Raw genomic sequence first — 21,067 nt, forward strand, 5'->3', positions numbered from 1 at the left:
AAATTTAGATTGAACTCTTCCAAGAGGAGTGAAAGAAGAGGATGGCGGGCCCAGAAAGGATCCATAAAGGAGCTGTGCCAACGTTTTGGCCTTATATAATTTTAGGGCCGCGGGGACCAAAAACAAAACAAAACAAAAAACCCTTGAGTTCTAAAGAATTTGAAGATACAGTTAGCAGATCTTTCCCCAGCACTCCCATTTTTATTGTTTTTCTTGGTGTCGTGAGAAATTGGAGGATCCAGGGGTCGGTTGGATGTGCTTGATTGGTTGCAGTATGGTTTGTTGTATGTCTAGGGTGGGGTGGGGGGCTGTTGTGTCAGGTTAGCTATATAGTTGCTCTCATTTGTTTATTTATTTATTGCTTCCATTTCTCCAAGGAGCTCAAGATGGTATACATGGTTTCCCCCATCTGAATTAATCCCCACAGCAACCTTGTGAGGTTGTTGTCATTGTTGGCTATCTGTCTGTCTCGGGTGACAGTGGAAGAGCACACCTTCAGGGTGAAGTCAAACAGTAGGAGAGTTACAGCACCTGCTGTGGCTGTAGAGATTGGTACAGGAGAGACATGTTTTATTGCAGGCGGGGCATATGAAGGCATCCAGTTTTGCTGCTACAGGTGCGCCATGGAGTTTCTTCTCTCTGCGCTGCTCCCAGCGGTCATTTTTCCTCTGGTCACTGCTGTGGATACATGATCTGACTGTCTGTCTCCAGGCACTGTGATCATCTGCAAGGGATTCCCTTTCGACGGGGTTAAAGTTGCCCGCCTTCATGCCACGTTTATAGACATCGTCGTAATGCCGTGTTGGTCTGCCAACAAGCCTAGTGTCTGAATCCTGCTACCATCAGATCACTGGGGATCCTGCCACCTTCCATTTTGTGTACATGACCAAACCAGTGCAGATGTCGCTAAGACAGGAGTGTGAACATGCTGGGAATGTGGCCTTGGGGAGCACATTTTTGAGACCTGCCATGTGATGCCCCAAATCTTACTGATGCAACTCATATGGAAGGGCATTGAGGCATTACTCCTGGCAGGTGTAAGTTGCTCATGACTCACTTACACAAAGCATCATGCTCAACATGCAAACCTGGTAGACTTTCATCTTGGTATTGGTCATTAGCATCACTTTCTCCCAAACCCATTTTGGAGAATTGAGCCATTGCCATAGCTGCCTTGCCAATATGCTTTTGACTGATTTCTGTCTGCTGCCTTTCCTACAAAATCCACCAGGTGGCCCCATGTTTAAAAGGGACCTCCTTTCCAAAGAAGAGAAGAATGAAGAATCGCCAACCCACCACAATCTTGGAATAAAATATATTGGCCATAATCCAATGAAACATTTCATGAACGTGTACAAGCACAAGCACATATGTATATAAATACCTTACTTATTTTTAAACTAGTAGCTGCTTCTACTTCCTGGGCTTTCTAACTCCCTTTTTAATTTGCAGGACTTTAAAGAACAGCTTGCAAAGTAATGCCTCTGTGGATTTGCCAGCACATTTCTGTGCATTGGGGGCATCACTATAACCCTGGTACACTTATTTATAACTACATCTCACTGAAGTATCCATATGAGAAACATACATTGCTTAGGATTGCACTGATTATTTTATGCTTCAAGTATTTCATTTCTCTCTCTCTCTCTTGATAATTTGAAGATTAATGGTAATGGTAGAAACAGGCAGCAAAAAGTCAAATGAGAACAGCCCAAGATTGAGTAAGAAAGAGAGAAACAATAACCCCGTAAGCTTCCATGCTGTTATCTGAAAAACATACTTGGCTCTTGTGTGGCCACAGCTATTAAGATTCAGGTCACATCCAGATGATCTGCTTACTGGGCATTCGTCCTTATTTGTTAGAACGGAGGTTAGACAACACTAGCTATTTATTGAGCATTCATTCTTCTTTGTTTGCAGGACACAGCACCAAGCAAGTGTTAACCCACATTTTCCATTTCATTTTCATATCGCTTTCCTTATCACACACACACACACACACACACACACACACACACACGATCTTTGGGGAAATTGGGCTTGTAGCACAAGGCCTTTAAATCAACTTTAATTGTGCAACCTGAATTTGCCAGTATGTGATTGAAAATAGCAACAGTCTCAAAGCACCCATAGAGCAAGATTTCCATGTTGTGTTGACCTGCAGAAACCTTGCTAGTGCAGCAAAAAGGGAAAACCAGGGGTGCCAGAGGAATTCATGCTGTGGCTTATTTTAATTCTCTTGTGTGTTGTTATGGATCAGGGTGGAGGGATGCAAAATGTACAGATTTCATTTGAATTAGGAAAAAATGAACATTGTACAAGAAGAAAATTACAGCTGCTACATTTTAAAAAGTCAACTAACTGTTAGGAACATTTTAACATTGCATTTTTTAAAAAATGAAACATTGGAAGGAAGTGTCACCTGATTTGTTCTGGAGATTTCGTTTTTATGTGGTCTTGGCCAGTGTTGGATCAAAACAGGAACTTTGGCATTTGCAATAGAATACAAAGAGCACTGGTGTCAATGAAATTTTGAAGACCAAGGAGTGAGAGGCAGTGCACTTTTGAATCTTTCCTTGCACTTCCTTCTTCTGTTCCATTTTTGTGCCTTCTGTATTCTTCAGCTTCAGTGAACTTTGCAAAATGAGTGTCTGATCTTTCTGAGATGCTAGATTCACCAGTTTAAGGCAGCCCAAAGTTAGAGGCAAACACAAAATATAAGCAGTATTTTTCTTCCAAAGTTACATAATCCAGGTTTGCAGAGTTGCTTTCCTTTCTCTTTTGGGTTCCTTGGTGGTGGTGGTGGTGGTTTAGGTTCATGAACTCAAGGAAGGGCCAGTTAACTTCAGCACCACATAGGGTTGCCAAGTTGGGAACGTGGAAAACTGGTTTATCTTTCATTATCCCATGTGAATTGGTGATGTCCTCAGTGTGGTTGGATAAGAACTGGTGCTGCTGAGAGGTGCAGAGAATAAAAGGGGCAGGTTAATTGTAGTAGGCAATGAACTGAAGTCAACATAGAACTACTAAAAAAAGCAAATGCATAAATAATCCCCTTCTTGGAGTTGGGGAGCAGAGGAAGAGTGGCTTTTCTAAGGTCCCCTAGCATGACTTGGGGTTCCTTGAGACCAAGGAACTGCTACTGATTCATCGCTAAACCTCTTACCTATTAGCTAATGCTGTACCAGCTCTGGTTTGACTTTTGTTATCATGATAGATAATCAGGGCATGAAAAAAGTATCTTACAGATTTACTTGGATTCTGACAGAGGAGGAAGAAAGATGAAAAACTGACACCTTGCCTTAGAAATTGCAATCTTAGTATGTTCCAACTGATATTTCCCATTTTTGATGTATCTGATGGATTAATTAAATGTATGTTCCTGTGCTTTTTGCTTACTCTAAGCATCCCTCAAGACTTGTCACCCCTCAAGAACTTCAGTGTAGTGACCTCCAGAAGTTTTTGGTCTCCAATTCTCATCAGCCCCAGCCAACATGGTCAATAGCCAGAGATTATGAGAGCTGGACTCCAACAGTATCTGGAGGGCAGCAAATTGTCTCCTTCTGTTCAAGACCATCCAGTGCCTTTGGGGGACAACCCTAGCATTAAGGGGGGGAATGTTATCTGCTGCAACTGCACCTTTTATGAACACATTGTTTCCATCTCTCAAACAGGGCAAGCATCGTACAAAAGCGAATTATTTATTTTCAAGATGAGGGATCGCTTACCAAGAGGCTGTGCGAACAAGGTATGAGACACATTCATTTGCTTCTCATTTGCTGATTTGATCTTCCAGAGTAACTAATCAAAAACACAAGTCTGGCATATCTTGGCTATCTCTATCTGTTGGTTAGGGTGGGTACAGGTTAGTTGAAATTAAGCAGCTTTAAGTCCTATTAATTTGGAGATTCTCTTTTTGTAATCAGCAAGTAGGCCTCACTTCTCACCTGTGTAGGTTTGGTCTTCCTTGCTATTCATTGTGGAAGGTTTACTGAACGCTCACTGAGACAATTTCAAGGTTGCAAACCTAGTCATATTTCCAAATTGTTCATCCACACAATTCAGAACTGAATAGCAAAGACATTCATGCCTACACAAATGAGCACTGTGCTTCATTCAATCGGTGGGTGCAAATATGTTGGGTTCAAGGTCTGTTAGGCTTAGAACAAAAATCATTTCTAGGATGCCAGCAAAGGAAAACAGGCTAACTTAACAAGCCTGGAAGATGGCCCTGAGGCTGAAATTAATTTATAGGGGAAAATGGGACCTGCTTCGGAGTAAACATAATTAAGTTTCGGCTTGAGCAGGCTGATCCTACACGAGTGCCAATATTGTGCTGGAATAATGTAGCCACATGCATCTCAGCAGAAAAGCAGACAGCAAAACAAATACCAGTAGAAGTTAGAAATAATATAGGGGGAAAATAACAGGAAACCCCCATCGCACTTGCTGTCACCACTAATCAATAGCATTCTGCACAAACATTATCCATGCATGGAAGCCAGCAACATATGACAACAACAGCGATACCATGATGATGTCCCTAAACCCCACCTGTACTGCTTCTCATACACCATGGGGACTTTTGAGCTGATTTTCCACTTTTACGCCTGTCCAGCCAACATTGCTGGCAAGGCCTGAAAGCCATTTGCACCAAATGAAATTGTGTAAATTGCAGCACTTTTAAAAGAAAAATATAAGTGGTCAAAAGACGGGTTGCAATTTCCCATCTAATTATGACATAAATAGCCTGAAGACTGGGCATTCCTGAACTGTTTATCTCCTTATTTTACATGCAGGGAGCTGCTTGATAGTCACATAATGCATTCTGCATGCCAGGAAATGGACCAGGCTTTAGCTGCTTCTGGCACCAGCCCCCAAGCTGCCGAAGCTTAAGCAGATTTAAAGGGGTGTGTAGCCTGACTTTGATCTATGTAGATCCTAAGCATATTCTCGGAAGGAAGACCTGTTGCATTCAGGGTAACCTGCAAATTCAGCAAGCTTAGGATCATAGGCGAATTCACACCAACAGCCTCAACAGAACCCTATCCAACTGCCTCTGGGTACAAGTATCAGTTGCAGAATTGTGTTATATGGGTTAGTGTCCCACACTCATTTCCAAGATCACAGATGAACTCCATGGAGCTGCTACGGTCTCAGGCATTACACTGGAAGCACATGCATGGAATTCCCATTAATGTAACGCCCTTCACCATGTCATCTTTCTACACAGGGGTGTATGTGAACCAGTTCAGAGTGGTTCCTGGTGGCTCTGCCCCCAGTATTAACTTGTCAGCAATCTCCGCCTTCTGACATCTATATGTTTGGTGTGCTATATGTACAGTCACCATGTAGAATTTCTAAGAAAAGCGTACAGGGGAATATTGGCAGGGAGCTTTTCCTTCTTGTCCAAGGATGTACTTTAACAGAAAGTAATGATTTTGTCAAACCCTCTTTCATGATGTTTTCAGCAGAGAAGACACTGTGCTTAGAAGTGCTGCAAAATGCCCATCCTTCTGGAGCATAACTTCTTTTAAAATTACATCCTAGTTGCATAAATTTTATGCAGAAGTCTTCCAGAGAATGATTCCCAGACCTCCTTGGAAAGGAATGGTAATTTCTTGGTGCAGCAATGCAAAGATAATTGCTAGAAGATGATCTTACTCCTGCCCCTTTCATTCTGTCAATTTGGAAACACCGCTACATTTAGGAGAATGCCAAGAGGGCCTGGCCTTCATCTTTTCCCCTAGGCCCAAGGATTAGGATAATCTGGCCTTGACTTTGATAGGCTTTTTTAAATTCAAAACAATATACACTGAAGTGTGTGCTGTAAGATGCTTAATTGAATTTTATAAATATGGCATATTTGACACTGGCCAGGCTTTTCACTTTCTTAGTCCATTTAGAAATGCAGATTGCGTTCAATTTCAAACAGCTCTTTATGCTGTGAATGGTGAATGCGTTCAATGAAGTCACTGGAGCAGGTTACGTAAATGAAATTGAGACATCTGTTTCGTGTTCTTGAATACAGAAAAATCGAAAAGAGCGTTAAAAGCAAAAAGGGCATGTCAAGAATTTAAAGTACATTCCGGTTGTTTCTGGAATAGGGAAGCTGTTTGCATTTAAACAGGCTGTGGTACTCCTCTTTTACAGCTGTGTTATTAAATATTAGAACAAATGCCTTGGCGTATATACTATCCTTCATTTGTAAAACAAGAAAAAGTTGGCAATCAATAGGGGTGTTCACACATTACATTCTGCAGCTGTGCCATCTGTACACCTGTGTACAGAGGCTGCACAAATGAACAGGTGTGCATTCTTTCACACTTATAGAATCATAGAATCGTAGAGTTGGAAGAGACCACAAGGGCCATCCAGTCCAACCCCCTGCCAAGCAAGAAACACCATCAAAGCATTCTTGACATATGCCTGTCAAGCCTCTGCTTAAAGACCTCCAAAGAAGGAGACTCCACCACACTCCTTGGTAGCAAATTCCACTGCCAAACAGCTCTTACTGTCAGGAAGTTCTTCCTAATGTTTAGGTGGAATCTTCTATCTTGTAGTTTGAATGTCTTTAGAGACAGCTTTTACTTGTGTTAATTGGAGCACGTGAACAAACATGTTCACATGTTCCAATGAGGGTGCAATGTAACTATTTGATTCAAGCAAACTGAAATCGTAGCTTCTGTATGTAAAATAATAATAATAATAATAATAATAATAATAATAATAATAATAATAATAATATTTATACCCCGCCCATCTGGCTGGGTTTCCCTAGCCACTCTGGGCGTCTTCCAACAGAAAAATGAAATAAAATAATCGATTAAACATTAAAATCCTCCCTAAACAGGGCTGCCTTCAGATGTCTTCTAAAACTCTGATAGCTGTTTTTCTCTTTGACATCTGATGGGAGGGCGTTCCACAGGGCGGGCACCACTACCGAGAAGGCCCTTTGCCTGGTTCCCTGCAACTTGGCTTCTCGCAATGAGGGAACCACCAGAAGGCCCTCGGCACTGGACCTCAGTGTCCAAGCAGAATGATGGGGGTGGAGACGCTCCTTCAGGTATACTGGACCGAGGCCGTTTAGGGCTTTAAAGGTCAGCACCAACACTTTGAATTGTGCTCGGAAACGTACTGGGAGCCAATTTAGGTCTTTCAAGACTGGTGTTATGTGGTCTCGGTGGCCGCTCCCAGTCACCAGTCTAGCTGCTGTCGCATTCTGGATTAGTTGTAGTTTCCGGGTCACCTTCAAAGGTAGCTCCATGTAGAGCGCATTGCAGTAGTCCAAGCGGGAGATAACTAGAGCATGCACCACTCTAGTGAGACAATCTGCAGGCAGGTAGGGTCTCAGCCTACGTACCAAATGGAGCTGATAGACAGCTGCCCTGGACACAGAATTGACCTGTGCCTCCATGGACAGCTGTGAGTCCAAAATGACTCCCAGGCTGCACACCTAGTCCTTCAGGGGCACAGTTACCCCATTCAGGACCAGGGAGTCCTCCACGCCTACCCGCCTCCTGTCCCCCCCAAAAAAACAGTACTTCTGTCTTGTCAGGATTCAACCTCAATCTGTTAGCCACCACCCATCCTCCAACCACCTCCAGGCATTCACACAGTACCTTCACCGCCTTCACTGGTTCTGATTTGAAAGAGAGGTAGAGCTGGGTATCATTTGCAAACTGATGAACACCCAGCCCAAACCCCCTGATGATCTCTCCCAGCGGCTGCAAGTAGATGTTAAAAAGCATGGGGGAGAGGACAGAACCCTGAGGCACCCCACAAGTGAGCGCCCAGGGGTCTGAACACTCACCCCCCACCACCACTTTCTGAACACGGCCCAGGAGGAAGGAGCGGAACCACTGTATGACAGTGCCCCCAGCGCCCAACCCCTCTAGACGGTCCAGAAGGATGTTATGGTCGATGGTGTCAAAAGCCACTAAGAGATCCAGCAGAACTAGGAAACAGCTCTCACCTTTGTCCCTAGCCCACCGGAGATCATCAACCAGCGTGACCAAGGCAGTTTCAATCCCATGATGAGGCCTGAATCCCGACTGGATTCAAATGGTCCGCTGCTTCCAGGCGTGCCTGGAGTTGTTCAGCAACCACTCGCTCAATCACCTTGCCCAAGAATGGAAGATTTGAGACTGGGCAATAGTTGGCCATATTGGCCGCATCTAAAGATGGTTTTTTAAGAAGCGGTTTAATAACCACCTCTTTCAGCGGGTCTGGGAAGGCTCCCTCACAGAGAGAAGCATTTGCCAACCTGCGAAGCCCATCGCCCAGCCCTTCCTGGCTAGCTTTTATAAGCCAGGGTGGGCAAGGATCAAGGAGACAGGTGGTTGGTTTCACTTGTCCAAGCAGCCTGTCCACATCCTCGGAGGTAACAGATTGAAATTGATCCCATGCAACTTGACTAGACAGATCTCTAGCACTCCCCCGCCCTGGCCCTGCTCCCACGGTGGAGTCTACCTCCCTCTGAATATGTGTTTGGAAATAGTGTGTTAACACATGCCGTCATGGATTTGTCATGAGCTGCCAAAAGAATGGGGCATCACCATTGGATTGGTTTGGTCTGGATATTGCTCTATCTTGGTACCTGATTTTGTATTCCTAGAAATTATGAAATTATGATAAAACCAAGAAGGAATTATTCAGCAAATGTGACTTTAACTGAAGCTCAAGGTACAGTGCTAACATTATGTGTAAAAATCTGGATCTAAACTTCCCAGTCCATTTGCATCTTGTGTTTTGATTTATTTGTAATTTTAATAAAACATATTCAAATGCTGCACCTTCAGAATCACCCATACAGTAAAATAATGGCCTCTCTTGCTTCCTTTTAGATTCAGCCATGAATGGTGTCACCGATAAACCAATCTTAGACTGTTGTGCCTGTGGAACTGCTAAATATAGGCTTACCTTTTATGGTAACTGGTCGGAGAAGTCACATCCAAAAGATTACCCACGTGAGTGTATTGTATTGTATGGTATTGTATAATTTTTCTTACTGTATACCAACCTTCCAGGTGTTTTGAATTGCAACTTTCATGAGCCCCAGCCAAATGGCCAATGGTGAAGCATGATGATATTAGTAGTCAAAAACATATAGAAAGTAACAGGTGGGGGAGGTTTTTGTGGGCCATCCCCTGCTGTCTCTTAGAGGGCTTTCTTTATGTTCAGATATTGCACATGCACAGAGGGCCAGTCTGCAGCGAACATCCAATCCAACATACTAGATTCTTCAACTTTTTCAGTAGATACTGGATCATGATATTTTAGCCATCCTCATCACTAGTGAAAGTCTGTCTGTCTCAAGAGACAATGGAGTGCACCTCCGGGGTTGAAGTCAAACCACTGGGTTTAGCAGCATTGAATTGACCTTCCCAGGGCACAAGCCTAGGCAGTGTGTATGGAGGTCCTGGGCTGTCCAGACGACAAGACCCCCCACCTTTTGGCCTTGCGGTCCAAAGGAAAGCAGAGCAATACATTTGGCACCATCTTGGCTGCAGCAGTTGCCAGAAGGAGGCAGACAAGGTGCCATCCAAGCATCTTAAGGACTCCAGATTTGTGAAGAGTTTGCTCCTTAGGCTTTGCTTCTCTGCAAAGCAGCGGAGGTTTAGGATCAGAGTTTTCCTTCTCCTTGATGGGCTACTTTCCCAGGTTGACAGGCCCCATGTGCCCCACACTTTTCTCAATACCACGTGCAGTAGCTGCCTTCTTGACCATTGGACCCACTATTGAGCTTGTCTGCTCAATCCACCTGAGTGTGTTTTGCATGCAGGGGAAAGACAACTCCCTAATTCACCGGTTTGAGACCCATCGGCTACCCTTCCCTGGTCTAGCTGGGCAGTCAAAGCCATTTCCCAGAGTGTGGTCACTGTGGCAGGCTGATAGTTGAGAGCAGAGTGCAAGGTGGGGACTAAAGATGGACAAACTACCCCAGAAGCAAGATGACATATCCCAACCAGTGGTACTACCTATCCCCTAACACCCCATAGTGCAACCCCATAGGAAAAACAGTAAGATTAAATATAGACTCAAACCATGTTGCAAAAAGTTTTGGATTCCTGAATCAGTGCACAAATCAAACCCTGATTTGCAGTGATCCAAAATCACCTGGACCTTTGAAGCACCTCTGGATCTCGGCACTGTTCTTTGCAATACTGATAAATTTCCCACAAATACATTTAACATACATCTGATTCCTGACATTTGGAGGGAAATGGTCAGGTGGTGTTTGCAGTGGTGGGCAGAGCTGAACTGCTGTTCTGGCTTCCCAGTGATGTGTGTTGCTGCTGGTTACAAGAGGGTGACGGATAAGGCAGAAGGGAGCTTGGTGTGGTGAGATACAACATCATGGACATTGAAATGGCTCTGCTGCTGCACCCACACCGCGCCCAGCTCCTCACTGCCTTGCCCCTCCCTCTCTTGGTAACTGGCAGTGATGTATGGCGTTGGGAAGTCAGGTCAGCAATGCAGCCCTGTCCGTCCCCCCACCCACACTGGTTGCTACTGGCTGTTGCCTGCAGCTCTCTATATTGGAGTCCCCAGATGCACAACCGAGTTCTTGGATCCAGGTGAAATCCAGAGAATATATGAACAAATGCATGTAGATGCCAGATTCCTTCCATTTTATAGTTCTTTGCTCAATATATTTGGATTTTCCTTTCAGATCTCACATTTGATCTTTAAATATTGGCTTCACATTGATAACAATGAAGCCAAGCAAATGACCTGGAAGTTTGAGTCACATTTATTTTCTCTTTAATAAAGATCACACAATGGCCAACATATTACCAAAGTTTAAGGTCTTTGTGTATAATTTTATTTTCTAATATTGCCGTGTCCCTGTGCAGCTAGCTGGCATTGATGCAGCCAGAACTTTGTCTACATATCAATTGTTATTTGATATAGTCTACACTCTACATAGATTTTTGTCTCAACTTTATTAAGTTGAATGCTGCCTAGTTTAGATATAGAACTGTGCGCGTTAATAAAAGAGTTTATATTGACATATTAAAATTTGTGGCTTGAATTTGTTGCTGTGAAGCTGAGATTGTGGAACAAATTAAAATGGTTGGCAAGTTTCACAGCTGAGATTCTATAGGATTGTAGACGTAGAAGACATCTGAGACATGGCATTTATCAAGTTTATGGGTCTTTTGGCTTATGCCAAAGAATTGTATACATAGATGAAGTTATTTTGCTACTTCATTGGCACTTTTTCTTAATTATGTGGACCGGGTTCCTTGCTTTGTTTACTCAGTTCTAAGGATAATGAATAAAGATGAGTTGTTCTTAAGCATAAAACTGACTAGGCTAGTGTTACAATTGAAATTTCAATCTGGTCCCTTGGGTAGTAGGTTAAAATAATGACAGTGAAGTAAAATGCTTGTAATGGTGTAATGCATTAAAAATTAAACAGCTATTAAGCAGCTATTAAAATTGCTTGATGTGAGGACATGTGGTACGCAAGTAGTGTTTTTGTTTAATTATGCTTGCCAAGCTACATATTCAAATGAGTGTCTCGGACTCTGATCATGTCTTAGTTTCTGGCAGTGCCATTTTTCTTGAAAAAGAACTCACCACAAACACCTTCCCCGTTCTCTTAGAACGGCAATGGCGCCCACCTGAGAGGTGCTGAAACTGAGTTCTGGTGAGTTCCAGCTGGGAAAAAAGCCCTGGTTTCTGGGGAGAAATATATACCAATGAGACTCCACCAGCACTTATCCAGCATAGCCGCAAGAAAGTAAATCACCCACATTTCCTTCTTCCTGCAGCCAGCCAATCTGAAAGACAATTTTCAGTCAGGTGGTCAAGAAGATACAACAAGGTACATCACACACACACATATGGGAAGGCTTAGATGAACTGATGATTGTGAGGCACCGAGAGCTCGAGGGTTGTCATGTCCCAGGAATCAACTTGATTTGGGGGTGATGGAGTGTACTGGCCCTAGGAGACTATGTCAGCAACCCTGGGTGCCAGAGCCAACAAATTTGGCAAAGGGTGTACATGGGCCCAAGCTTCAAATTGGGTTGCAGTACAGCTGAACTTTTTTAAAAAACATTTTAAGTAGATGATGCAAATGAAACTTACTTCTAAACATGGGTACTCCTGATCACAACTCAACACCTTGGTCAAAAGGAAATTATATGTTAGCCAATTCAATTGACATGGCCAGAGCTAATGAACTTAGATGTGGGCTTAAATGTAAGAGGGAGCAGTCCAGAGTTCCCCAGCTAGCCTGGGTATCACTATCTCACAGCCCACCCTATTTTATAGGATGCTGTTTGAACAGATTACATAGAATTATATGTCATTTTGTACACTTTGATTCTCTATTGACATGTTAAGACAATTGTGAGGGACAAGAGATACCGGCAGGTCCCTCCCATTCTGCACAGCAGCTCATCGCCCAGCGCCAGTAGCAGCGGGGAAGGGGATAGCTCAAGCGGTGATTCAGGAAGTGGGGTCCGAGGCTCAGGCAAGGTAGCGGAGCCCATGCCCAGCGGGAGACGGGAAGTGGGAGGCAAGGGGGGGAAGGCCCATCCCACCTACCCCAGAATTGCGCCGGAAACGGCGGGGGCGGAGATTCAGTATCCCGAGATTATTTGCTGGAAGAAAACGCGCGAACCTCCATTCGGAGGTTCTGACTCCTAACTGACAACATGTACATAGCATTGCTCTGCACTGTAAATACTCAGCACCAATAAAATCATGAAAAGGCAACGAGTGGAAGAGTCGTTACTCTAGAGTAGCCGCTAACGGCCCTGTGACAACAATAATTGAAATTAATGCGGCTTACTGTGAAATAAGCATGTGTATAAGCTGGCTGAAAGTCAGCCGAGAGCCTGGCTTTCTGATAGTAGAAACATCTGGAATCCTGTGGAGAACAAGGAATAGCTTTTGGGATTCATTTATTGGGAACATGGATTCCCAAGTATTACCATCCAGGATGTCCCATTATTATCTGGAATCCTCCCCTTTTGAAAATTGAGTGGTATACAAGCAGCTTACCTCACAGAATAAACAAGATATCCATTTCCTAGCACTTTGTACACTTAAGAGCCGTCCAAGTGATGAATAAGAATGTAGTGATCACGATCATTTTTGCTCAGCTGTCAGGTAATAAGGTCAGGATTAAATATTGTTAAGCTTTATGATAGTGATATAAAACACACCAGAAAGAGCATTTGTTCTTCTTTACTTGCCTGCATTCCTATGCGGCCTCACCTCATAAATATGAACATTTTAAAGTCCTGGTACTTTAGCAGCAAGAATTATTCTCTTTGCTTTATTGTCATCCAGAAATGTGATATTTGCCGCTGATTTTGACACTAATGGAGACAGCACTAACCCCTGCAGAACAACCAACAGCAAATTGTAACTATAAATTCCTGGGAGGCCAGAAAGCTTTCCCACCCACCTACATACCCTGGATTTTAAAAATGAAAAGTACCTGTCAAAATGACTGTTTATTATGCAGAGGCTCTGAAACTATTAAATGAAACAAAACCTTATTCAGTCTGGACTGTGGAGAACTGTAGAGTGTTTGCCATTATGTTACAGCAGAAATGTACATAAATATGTTCCTTGCTGGACAGTTCCTATAAATCTATTAAATTTTAGAATTGTTTATCAAGTTATATTTCACTTACTATGTTAATTTTAGAAGATTTCTCATACTGAGCATTTGGCAGAACTGTTGGTTAAAAATACTTACCGTAATGCTGTCATTTATTAATTTCCAGTCACTCCTTGAAAATATGAAAGTTGTTAAGTCCACATCATGTAGTTCTGGAGTTTCTAAGGAACAATCTTTTATGCCTATTGAAAATAAGCTTTGACTAAAAGTACTGGCTTTATTAGATTTCTATGGAAATAAAAAGCTTTAAAGAGAGCTCAGCTTTCCCTTTGCCCTGAGAGCATTAATATTACTAGCTTATAAATAAGATACCAGCACTTAAGCTTGCTGATGATGTCTCCCTCTCAGTTACTTGAAAACTTTTATTTACTAGTTTGTCATCCAAAGTGCACTTTAATCCAGATCTAATTTTTAAAGGTCTGTTCTTGGCAGTATCCAAAACACACTTCTAAACCAAATGCCTGAAAACACTTGAGACTTGAAATAACAAAACACGGCTTTGAGTGCAGCTGAATCATTTATTAGAAGGCATAGATGGCAGCCTGGGGGTGTAGCTTCAGTTTGTGCTCTGGAAAATCTTCCTAATAGTGTGTTTTGTTTCAGTTGCATTGCTGTTTACAGCAAAGCGTTTTAATACACTATATAAGCTTTAATATACACTATAAGCTTTAATACACTATATACTGGTCTGAAAATAAGGACTCATGCACATGCCCCACCACTTTCCCTTGGGGAAACCCCCTTTTTATCTGCTGTTTACTGCTGAATCATAACAAACATATATCCGTTTTCCTGCAAATGGATATTTGTTCTGATTCAACTGTAAGCAAATGAAAAACAGCTCAGCCCCATGCTTGCTAGGCATGGGACAAGACTTGGATGAGCCCCAAGTCTGATTACATTCAATGGGAAGTGTATTTGATAGAGAATAGAATCTATTGAACTCAATGGTAAAGGTAAAGGTATCCCTGACAGTTAAGTCCATTCGCGAACGACTCTGGGGTTGCGGAACTCATCTCGCTTTATTGGCCGGGAGAGCCAATGTTTGTTCGCAGACAGTTTTTCCGGGTCATGTGGCCAGCATGACTAAGCCACTTCTGGGGAAACCAGAGCAGCGCACGGAAACGCTGTTTACGTTCCCGCCTAGACTTCTATTTGCACTTTGACGTGCTTTCGAACTGCTAGGTTGGCAGGAGCAGGGACCGAGCAACGGGAGCTCACCCCATTGCGGGGATTCGAACCGGCGACCTTCTGATCAGCAAGCCCTAGGCCCAGTGGTTTAGACCACAGTGCCACCTGCATCCCTATGAACTCAATGGTATTCACTCCAAATGAGTAAACATGCCATATTCCGTCTATGTCCAGGAAATTCCAGACGTATGGCAGCCCTAGACACTTAAGAGAGATTCAAACTAGACTTTCATTACTGTTTCTTCATTCTGTGAGGGAATATTTTGGTTGTTGTATACCTTGTAAAATACAGATAGCATAGCTGGTGTAGAATATTAGTAAAGAGCATGAGTTATGAATTTGACAGCCATTGCCTTGCATTGATCATATGTGCTTAGGGTTAAAAGCAAAATCAGCAGAAACTGGTTGAGAAACTTACACATAGAGACCAAGGCTTAAACAAATGCTTGGTTTAATGGAGAAAGGAAAAATTACAAAAATTAAATTAGGCTTACACAAAATACCCACACAACCAAACCACCCACCAAGAGCACACTGGGAAAACGCCCAGCACAGAGGCAACACACAACACCCCTGATATACCCTGCATCATCAGCTTCACAGCAACACCTGTAGAGCTGCTCCACAGCTGCAGAGCCCCAGTCATTAAATCTTTCCTGACTCTTAAAGGTACAGTGAAACAATAATGACACTTTTACACAATCATTCAACACCAGACACTGTGAAAAATAGTTGTATTTCAAATGGTTTCCCCTTACGTAATATTGCAGTGAAGATACTGGCCTATTTCAGTTGCCTTCTGAATGAGCTTCAGTCCAAAGAACTGAGCTGTAAACAGTACAGGTGCATTGAAATGCTACGCCAGTCATGCATTCATAAAATTTTGTTATGATGTGTGAAACCTGATCTTAGACGGAATATGGCAGTCAGAAACAGTGGCGGGGTGGAAATCGCTTTAATTTCATTTAAAATCGCCCAAAAACTAAAGAAGAAGAAGAAGAAGAAGAAGAAGAAGAAGAAGAAGAAGAAGAAGAAGAAGAAGAAGAAGAAGAAGAAGAAGAAGAAGAAGAAGAAGAAGAAGAAGAAGAGGTTCAACAACAACTTTTGTGTCCAGATTTTCACTTTTTGAAATATGGGAACCCTATAGTCCTATTCATCAGACAATATGAAAAATGTTTGTTGTACAGCAATGCGGTTTCTTCAGCCATCCTTTGGACACTTGATAATTGTAACTTACCAGGGCAGGGTAGGGCAAGATCAGATAAGCCGACTGGTCACTCTCACCTAATATAGCCACCACAATCATACCCCACTATTCCATCCACTCCTGCTATTCAACTCCAGAAGGAATCAGGGATGCTTTGTAGTCATTTTATAACAAAGCAGGAGACAAAAAGGCAGGGATGAAACATCTTGAAGTGCTTGGAAAAGGAAGTTGTTGTTGTTGTTTTTTGCTTAACAAGGCTTCATTTGTGTTTTAGGAGCTGCTTTTTCGGGAGGACGGCAGGTAGTCTATGCCTACCTTTGTCACTGTTTCCAATCAACTTGGGTTGGGGTGGCTGAATGGAAACAAGCTTAGCATTCTAATTGACATGTCTAGCATCTTCTCTGGATTCATGCTAACTGGGCCTATGATTATTAAAATAAACCTCAAATACTCTTTTTGATGTTTTAAACCTGAACCATAATGCCTATTAAATATTGCCAAGATTTTACCAAAGTACACCTCTACATTCCATGTGAATTTCATGCCAATATCTCAAAAGGGGGGGGGAGCTGGTGCCAGCGCAGCAAAGACATTTTTAAATGCTTACAATCCAAAAGTGCCTAGCATACCCCTTGACCCACTTCTCTGAAATTCTCTAGGCTTCATTTTCACAGAATGAGCTACTTGCAAATTGCATCCAGTTCTGTTAAAAATGTAAATGTTTCCGTTCCACTGTGATGTTGTTGTTGTTGTTTAGTCGTTTAGTCGTGTCCGACTGTTCGTGACCCCATGGACCATAGCACGCCAGGCACTCCTGTCTTGCACTGCCTCCCGCAGTTTGGTCAAACTCATGTTCGTAGCTTCGAGAACACTGTCCAACCATCTCGTCCTCTGTCGTCCCCTTCTCCTAGTGCCCTCCATCTTTCCCAACATCAGGGTCTTTTCCAAGGATTCTTCTCTTCTCATGAGGTGGCCAAAGTATTGGAGCCTCAGCTTCACGATCTGTCCTTCCAGGGAGCACTCAGGGCTGATTTCCTTAAGAATGGATAGGTTTGATCTTCTAGCAGTCCATGGGACTCTCAAGAGTCTCCTCCAGCACCATAATTCAAAAGCATCAATTCTTCGACGATCAGCCTTCTTTATGGTCCAGCTCTCACTTCCATACATCACTACTGGGAAAACCATAGCTTTAACTATACGGACCTTTGTCGGCAAAGTGATGTCTCTGCTTTTTAAGATGCTGTCTAGGTTTGTCATTGCTTTTCTCCCAAGAAGCAGGCGTCTTTTAATTTCGTGACTGCTGTCACCATCTGCAGTGATCAAGGAGCCCAAGAAAGTAAAATCTCTCACTGCCTCCATTTCTTCCCCTTCTATTTGCCAGGAGGTGATGGGACCAGTGGCCATGATCTTGGTTTTTTTGATGTTGAGCTTCAGACCATATTTTGCGCTCTCCTCTTTCACCCTCATTAAAAGGTTCTTTAATTCCTCCTCGCTTTCTGCCATCAAGGTTGTGTCATCTGCATATCTGAGGTTGTTGATATTTCTTCCGGCAATCTTAATTCCGGCTTGGGATTCATCTAGTCCAGCCTTTCGCATGATGAATTCTGCATATAAGTTAAATAAGCAGGGAGACAATATACAACCTTGTCGTACTCCTTTCCCAATTTTGAACCAATCAGTTGTTCCATATCCAGTTCTAACTGTAGCTTCTTGTCCCACATAGAGATTTCTCAGGAGACAGATGAGGTGATCAGGCACTCCCATTTCTTTAAGAACTTGCCACTGTGATATGTCCACTTAAATCTGTAGGGAATGATAACAAAGCTTTGTTTAAGAAATGAAGTGGGAATGAAATGAAACAACAAAAGGAAGATATATATCCTGTATCCCCTATTTTAAGACATAATCATAAAATAAGCCATAGCAGGATTTTTAAGCATTCAAGGAATATAAGCCATATCCCGAAAAGAAGACATAGTGATAGGCGCAGCAGCAATGCCGGCCGTGGCAGGAGGAGGGGGAAAAATAAGACATCCCCTAAAAATAAGCCATAGTGGGGTTTTTTTGAGGAAAAATAAATATAAGACGGTGTCTTATTTTCGGTGAAACACGGTATATATATAATTCAACTTATGTATGAGTATTATTCAACTTAAAGGTAAAGGTAAAGGGACCCCTGACCATTTTTAGGTCCAGTCGCGGATGACTCGGAGGTTGCAGCGCTCATCTCACTTTACTGGCCAAGGAGCCTGCATACAGCTTCCGGATCATGTGGCCAGCATGACTAAGCCACTTCTGGCGAACCAGAGCAGCGCATGGAACGCCATTTACCTTCCTGCCGGAGTGGTATCTATTCATCTACTTGCACTTCGTGCTTTTGAACTGCTAGGTTGGCAGGAGCAGGGACCTACACTGGATATCACAGGTGTGCTTGTTTGTTAAGTCATGCATCATAGGGTGTGTGTGGCAATCATTTTATTTGCTTGCTATATATTTTCCAGTAGTTTTTCCTAATGAAGCTTAAAATTGGATCTTCATTTCCTTTCTGATCTATTGGGGCACGTTTTCCCCCTCTTTTGCCTCCGTACTGTCTTTCACCTTCATCTGCTTCACTTTGCATGACCTTCATTTGTTCTGCATCAGCATTTCTGTTTTTCTTCTCCATTGTTTCACCCAATGCAGTTATTCTAGTCTGCACAATTTCCACATACCTTCTCCTCCCATAACTCTTTCTGGTTCCTCATTCCAATAGTGCAGGAAACATATTCTGTTCTCTCCATTTATTTCAGATATTCGTTTCTCGTTTGCCTTCTTCATGCTGAAACTTTTTGGCCCAGTTTTTGAACGGATGGAACATTTGTTTCTGGCACCAGGCCTGCAGGGACCGTAAAACAGCTGCTAAACACTAACAGCACTATGTTGCTTTGTAGTTGCTGGTCCAAGCGGAAGGAGTGAGCAGCTCAGCAACATAAGGCTGAACTCCCCAGCCACCTCCAAGCTACTGTGCACAGTCTAGTGACAGGCAAGCAAGGAGGCAGCAAGATGACCTGCAGGGCACCCAAATTCTCAGGGCAAGTTTGTCTAGTCTTACGTTTTCTGACAATCCATGTACCATGTTAGCTTCCCCAAGGCTGGTTCCATGTGTGACCCACAATGCCAAGCACAGTTTTCTAGCTGTGACAGAAGGTAGGCGCTTTTACCTCATAAATTATCGTGGATATTCCTTCAGTCAGAACATCAGAAGTCAGTTGAAGAACGTAGACTAGATACTCTGCCCCACCCGCAACTCAAAGTTCTCTGCATACCAAACTTCCAGTGAGCTTTTCCATCTCAACTTACTTGAAGTGTCAGGAGAATATACATCAGGTGGTAACCCAAGATAGGACCTTCTGAGAGGGGGCGTCCCCATTCTGCCATGCCCTCCCCCTGGAAGTATCACTGGTGCCAATGCTCTTCCTATGCTGACATTAGACAAAGATTGCTTGTTCATTAATGGGACATTAGCTGCTCCTGCAATTGGGAGCCATGGGAGGTTCCATGAGTGATGGCTAACAACTTTTCTTTTTATCCTCTCCTAACTGCTGTTTTGGGACCCAGGTGGTGCTGTGGTTAAACCACTGAGCCTAGGGCTTGCTGATCAGAAGGTTGGTGGTTCGAATCCCTGTGACGGGGTGAGCTCCCGTTGCTCGGTCCCAGCTCCTGCCAACCTAGCAGTTCGAAAGCACGTCAAAATGCAAGTAGATAAATAGGAACTGCTACAGCAGGAAGGTAAACGGCGTTTCCATGTGCTGCTCTGGTTTGCCAGAAGTGGGTTTGTCATGCTGGCCACATGACCTGGAAGCTATACGCCGGCTCCTTCAGCCAATAATGCGAGATGAGCACGCAACCCCAGAGTCGGTCACGACTGGACCTAATGGTCAGGGGTCCCTTTACCTTTACCTTAATTGCTGTTTTGTGTTTCAAACCACAATGTGCCCTGCCCTGGTATCATCTAGGAAAGGAACAACTGAAGTATAGATGTAATAAAAAAAGAAAGAATAACCTCTATGTCTGCATCTGAATTAGTTTGGTTTTCTAAAGGCCACCTAATGTTACCTTCATTTTATTTGCATTGATTGTGTTTCATGTTAGTTATTGACAATTTAATTTTAATCTTTGTTTTAGTTTTACCTCATCTTCGTTTTTACATTAATTTCAATGAAGAGCCAGGGCTGCCTGTAACACTGATGCTTTCCATCCAAATGGCATGCATTTTGTTGCCTTAATTATCAGATCTACCATATTTCATAGAGATTGGTGAAAGGGTACCCATCTTGTTGTTGTTGTTTTGTCGTTTAGTCGTGTCCGACTCTTCGTGACCCCATGGACCATAGCACGCCAGGCACTCCTGTCTTGCACTGCCTCCCGCAGTTTGGTCAAACTCATGTTCGTAGCTTCGAGAACACTGTCCAACCATCTCATCCTCTGTCGTCCCCTTCTCCTAGTGCCCTCAATCTTTCCCAACATCAGGGTCTTTTCCAAGGATTCTTCTCTTCTCATGAGGTGGCCAAAGTATTGGAGCCTCAGCTTCACGATCTGTCCTTCCAGGGAGCACTCAGGGCTGATTTCCTTCAGAATGGATAGGTTTGATCTTCTTGCAGTCCATGGGACTCTCAAGAGTCTCCTCCAGCACCATAATTCAAAAGCATCAATTCTTCGGCGATCAGCCTTCTTTATGGTCCAGCTCTCACTTCCATACATCACTACTGGGAAAACCATAGCTTTAACTATACGAACCTTTGTCGGCAAGGTGATGTCTCTGCTTTTTAAGATGCTGTCTAGGTTTGTCATTGCTTTTCTCCCAAGAAGCAGGCGTCTTTTAATTTCGCGACTGCTGTCACCATCTGCAGTGATCAAGGAGCCCAAGAAAGTAAAATCTCTCACTGCCTCCATTTCTTCCCCTTCTATTTGCCAGGAGGTGATGGGACCAGTGGCCATGATCTTGGTTTTTTTGATGTTGAGCTTCAGACCATATTTTG

General features: G+C 43.2%; 1 protein-coding gene across 1 annotated transcript in view; it reads left to right on the plus strand.

Annotated features, from left to right (window-relative positions):
* SPON1 (spondin 1) overlaps positions 1–21,067 on the plus strand; it is a 285,794-nt gene that overhangs the window by 89,969 nt on the left and 174,758 nt on the right. The window contains exons 4-5 of the mRNA XM_035118396.2: positions 3,675–3,748; positions 8,847–8,969. Coding sequence (XP_034974287.1) covers positions 3,675–3,748; positions 8,847–8,969 — 197 coding nt within the window. The remainder of the gene's footprint in view (positions 1–3,674; positions 3,749–8,846; positions 8,970–21,067) is intronic.

This window comes from Zootoca vivipara, chromosome 1 (genome assembly GCF_963506605.1).
Source record: "Zootoca vivipara chromosome 1, rZooViv1.1, whole genome shotgun sequence".
NCBI lineage: Eukaryota > Metazoa > Chordata > Lepidosauria > Squamata > Lacertidae > Zootoca > Zootoca vivipara.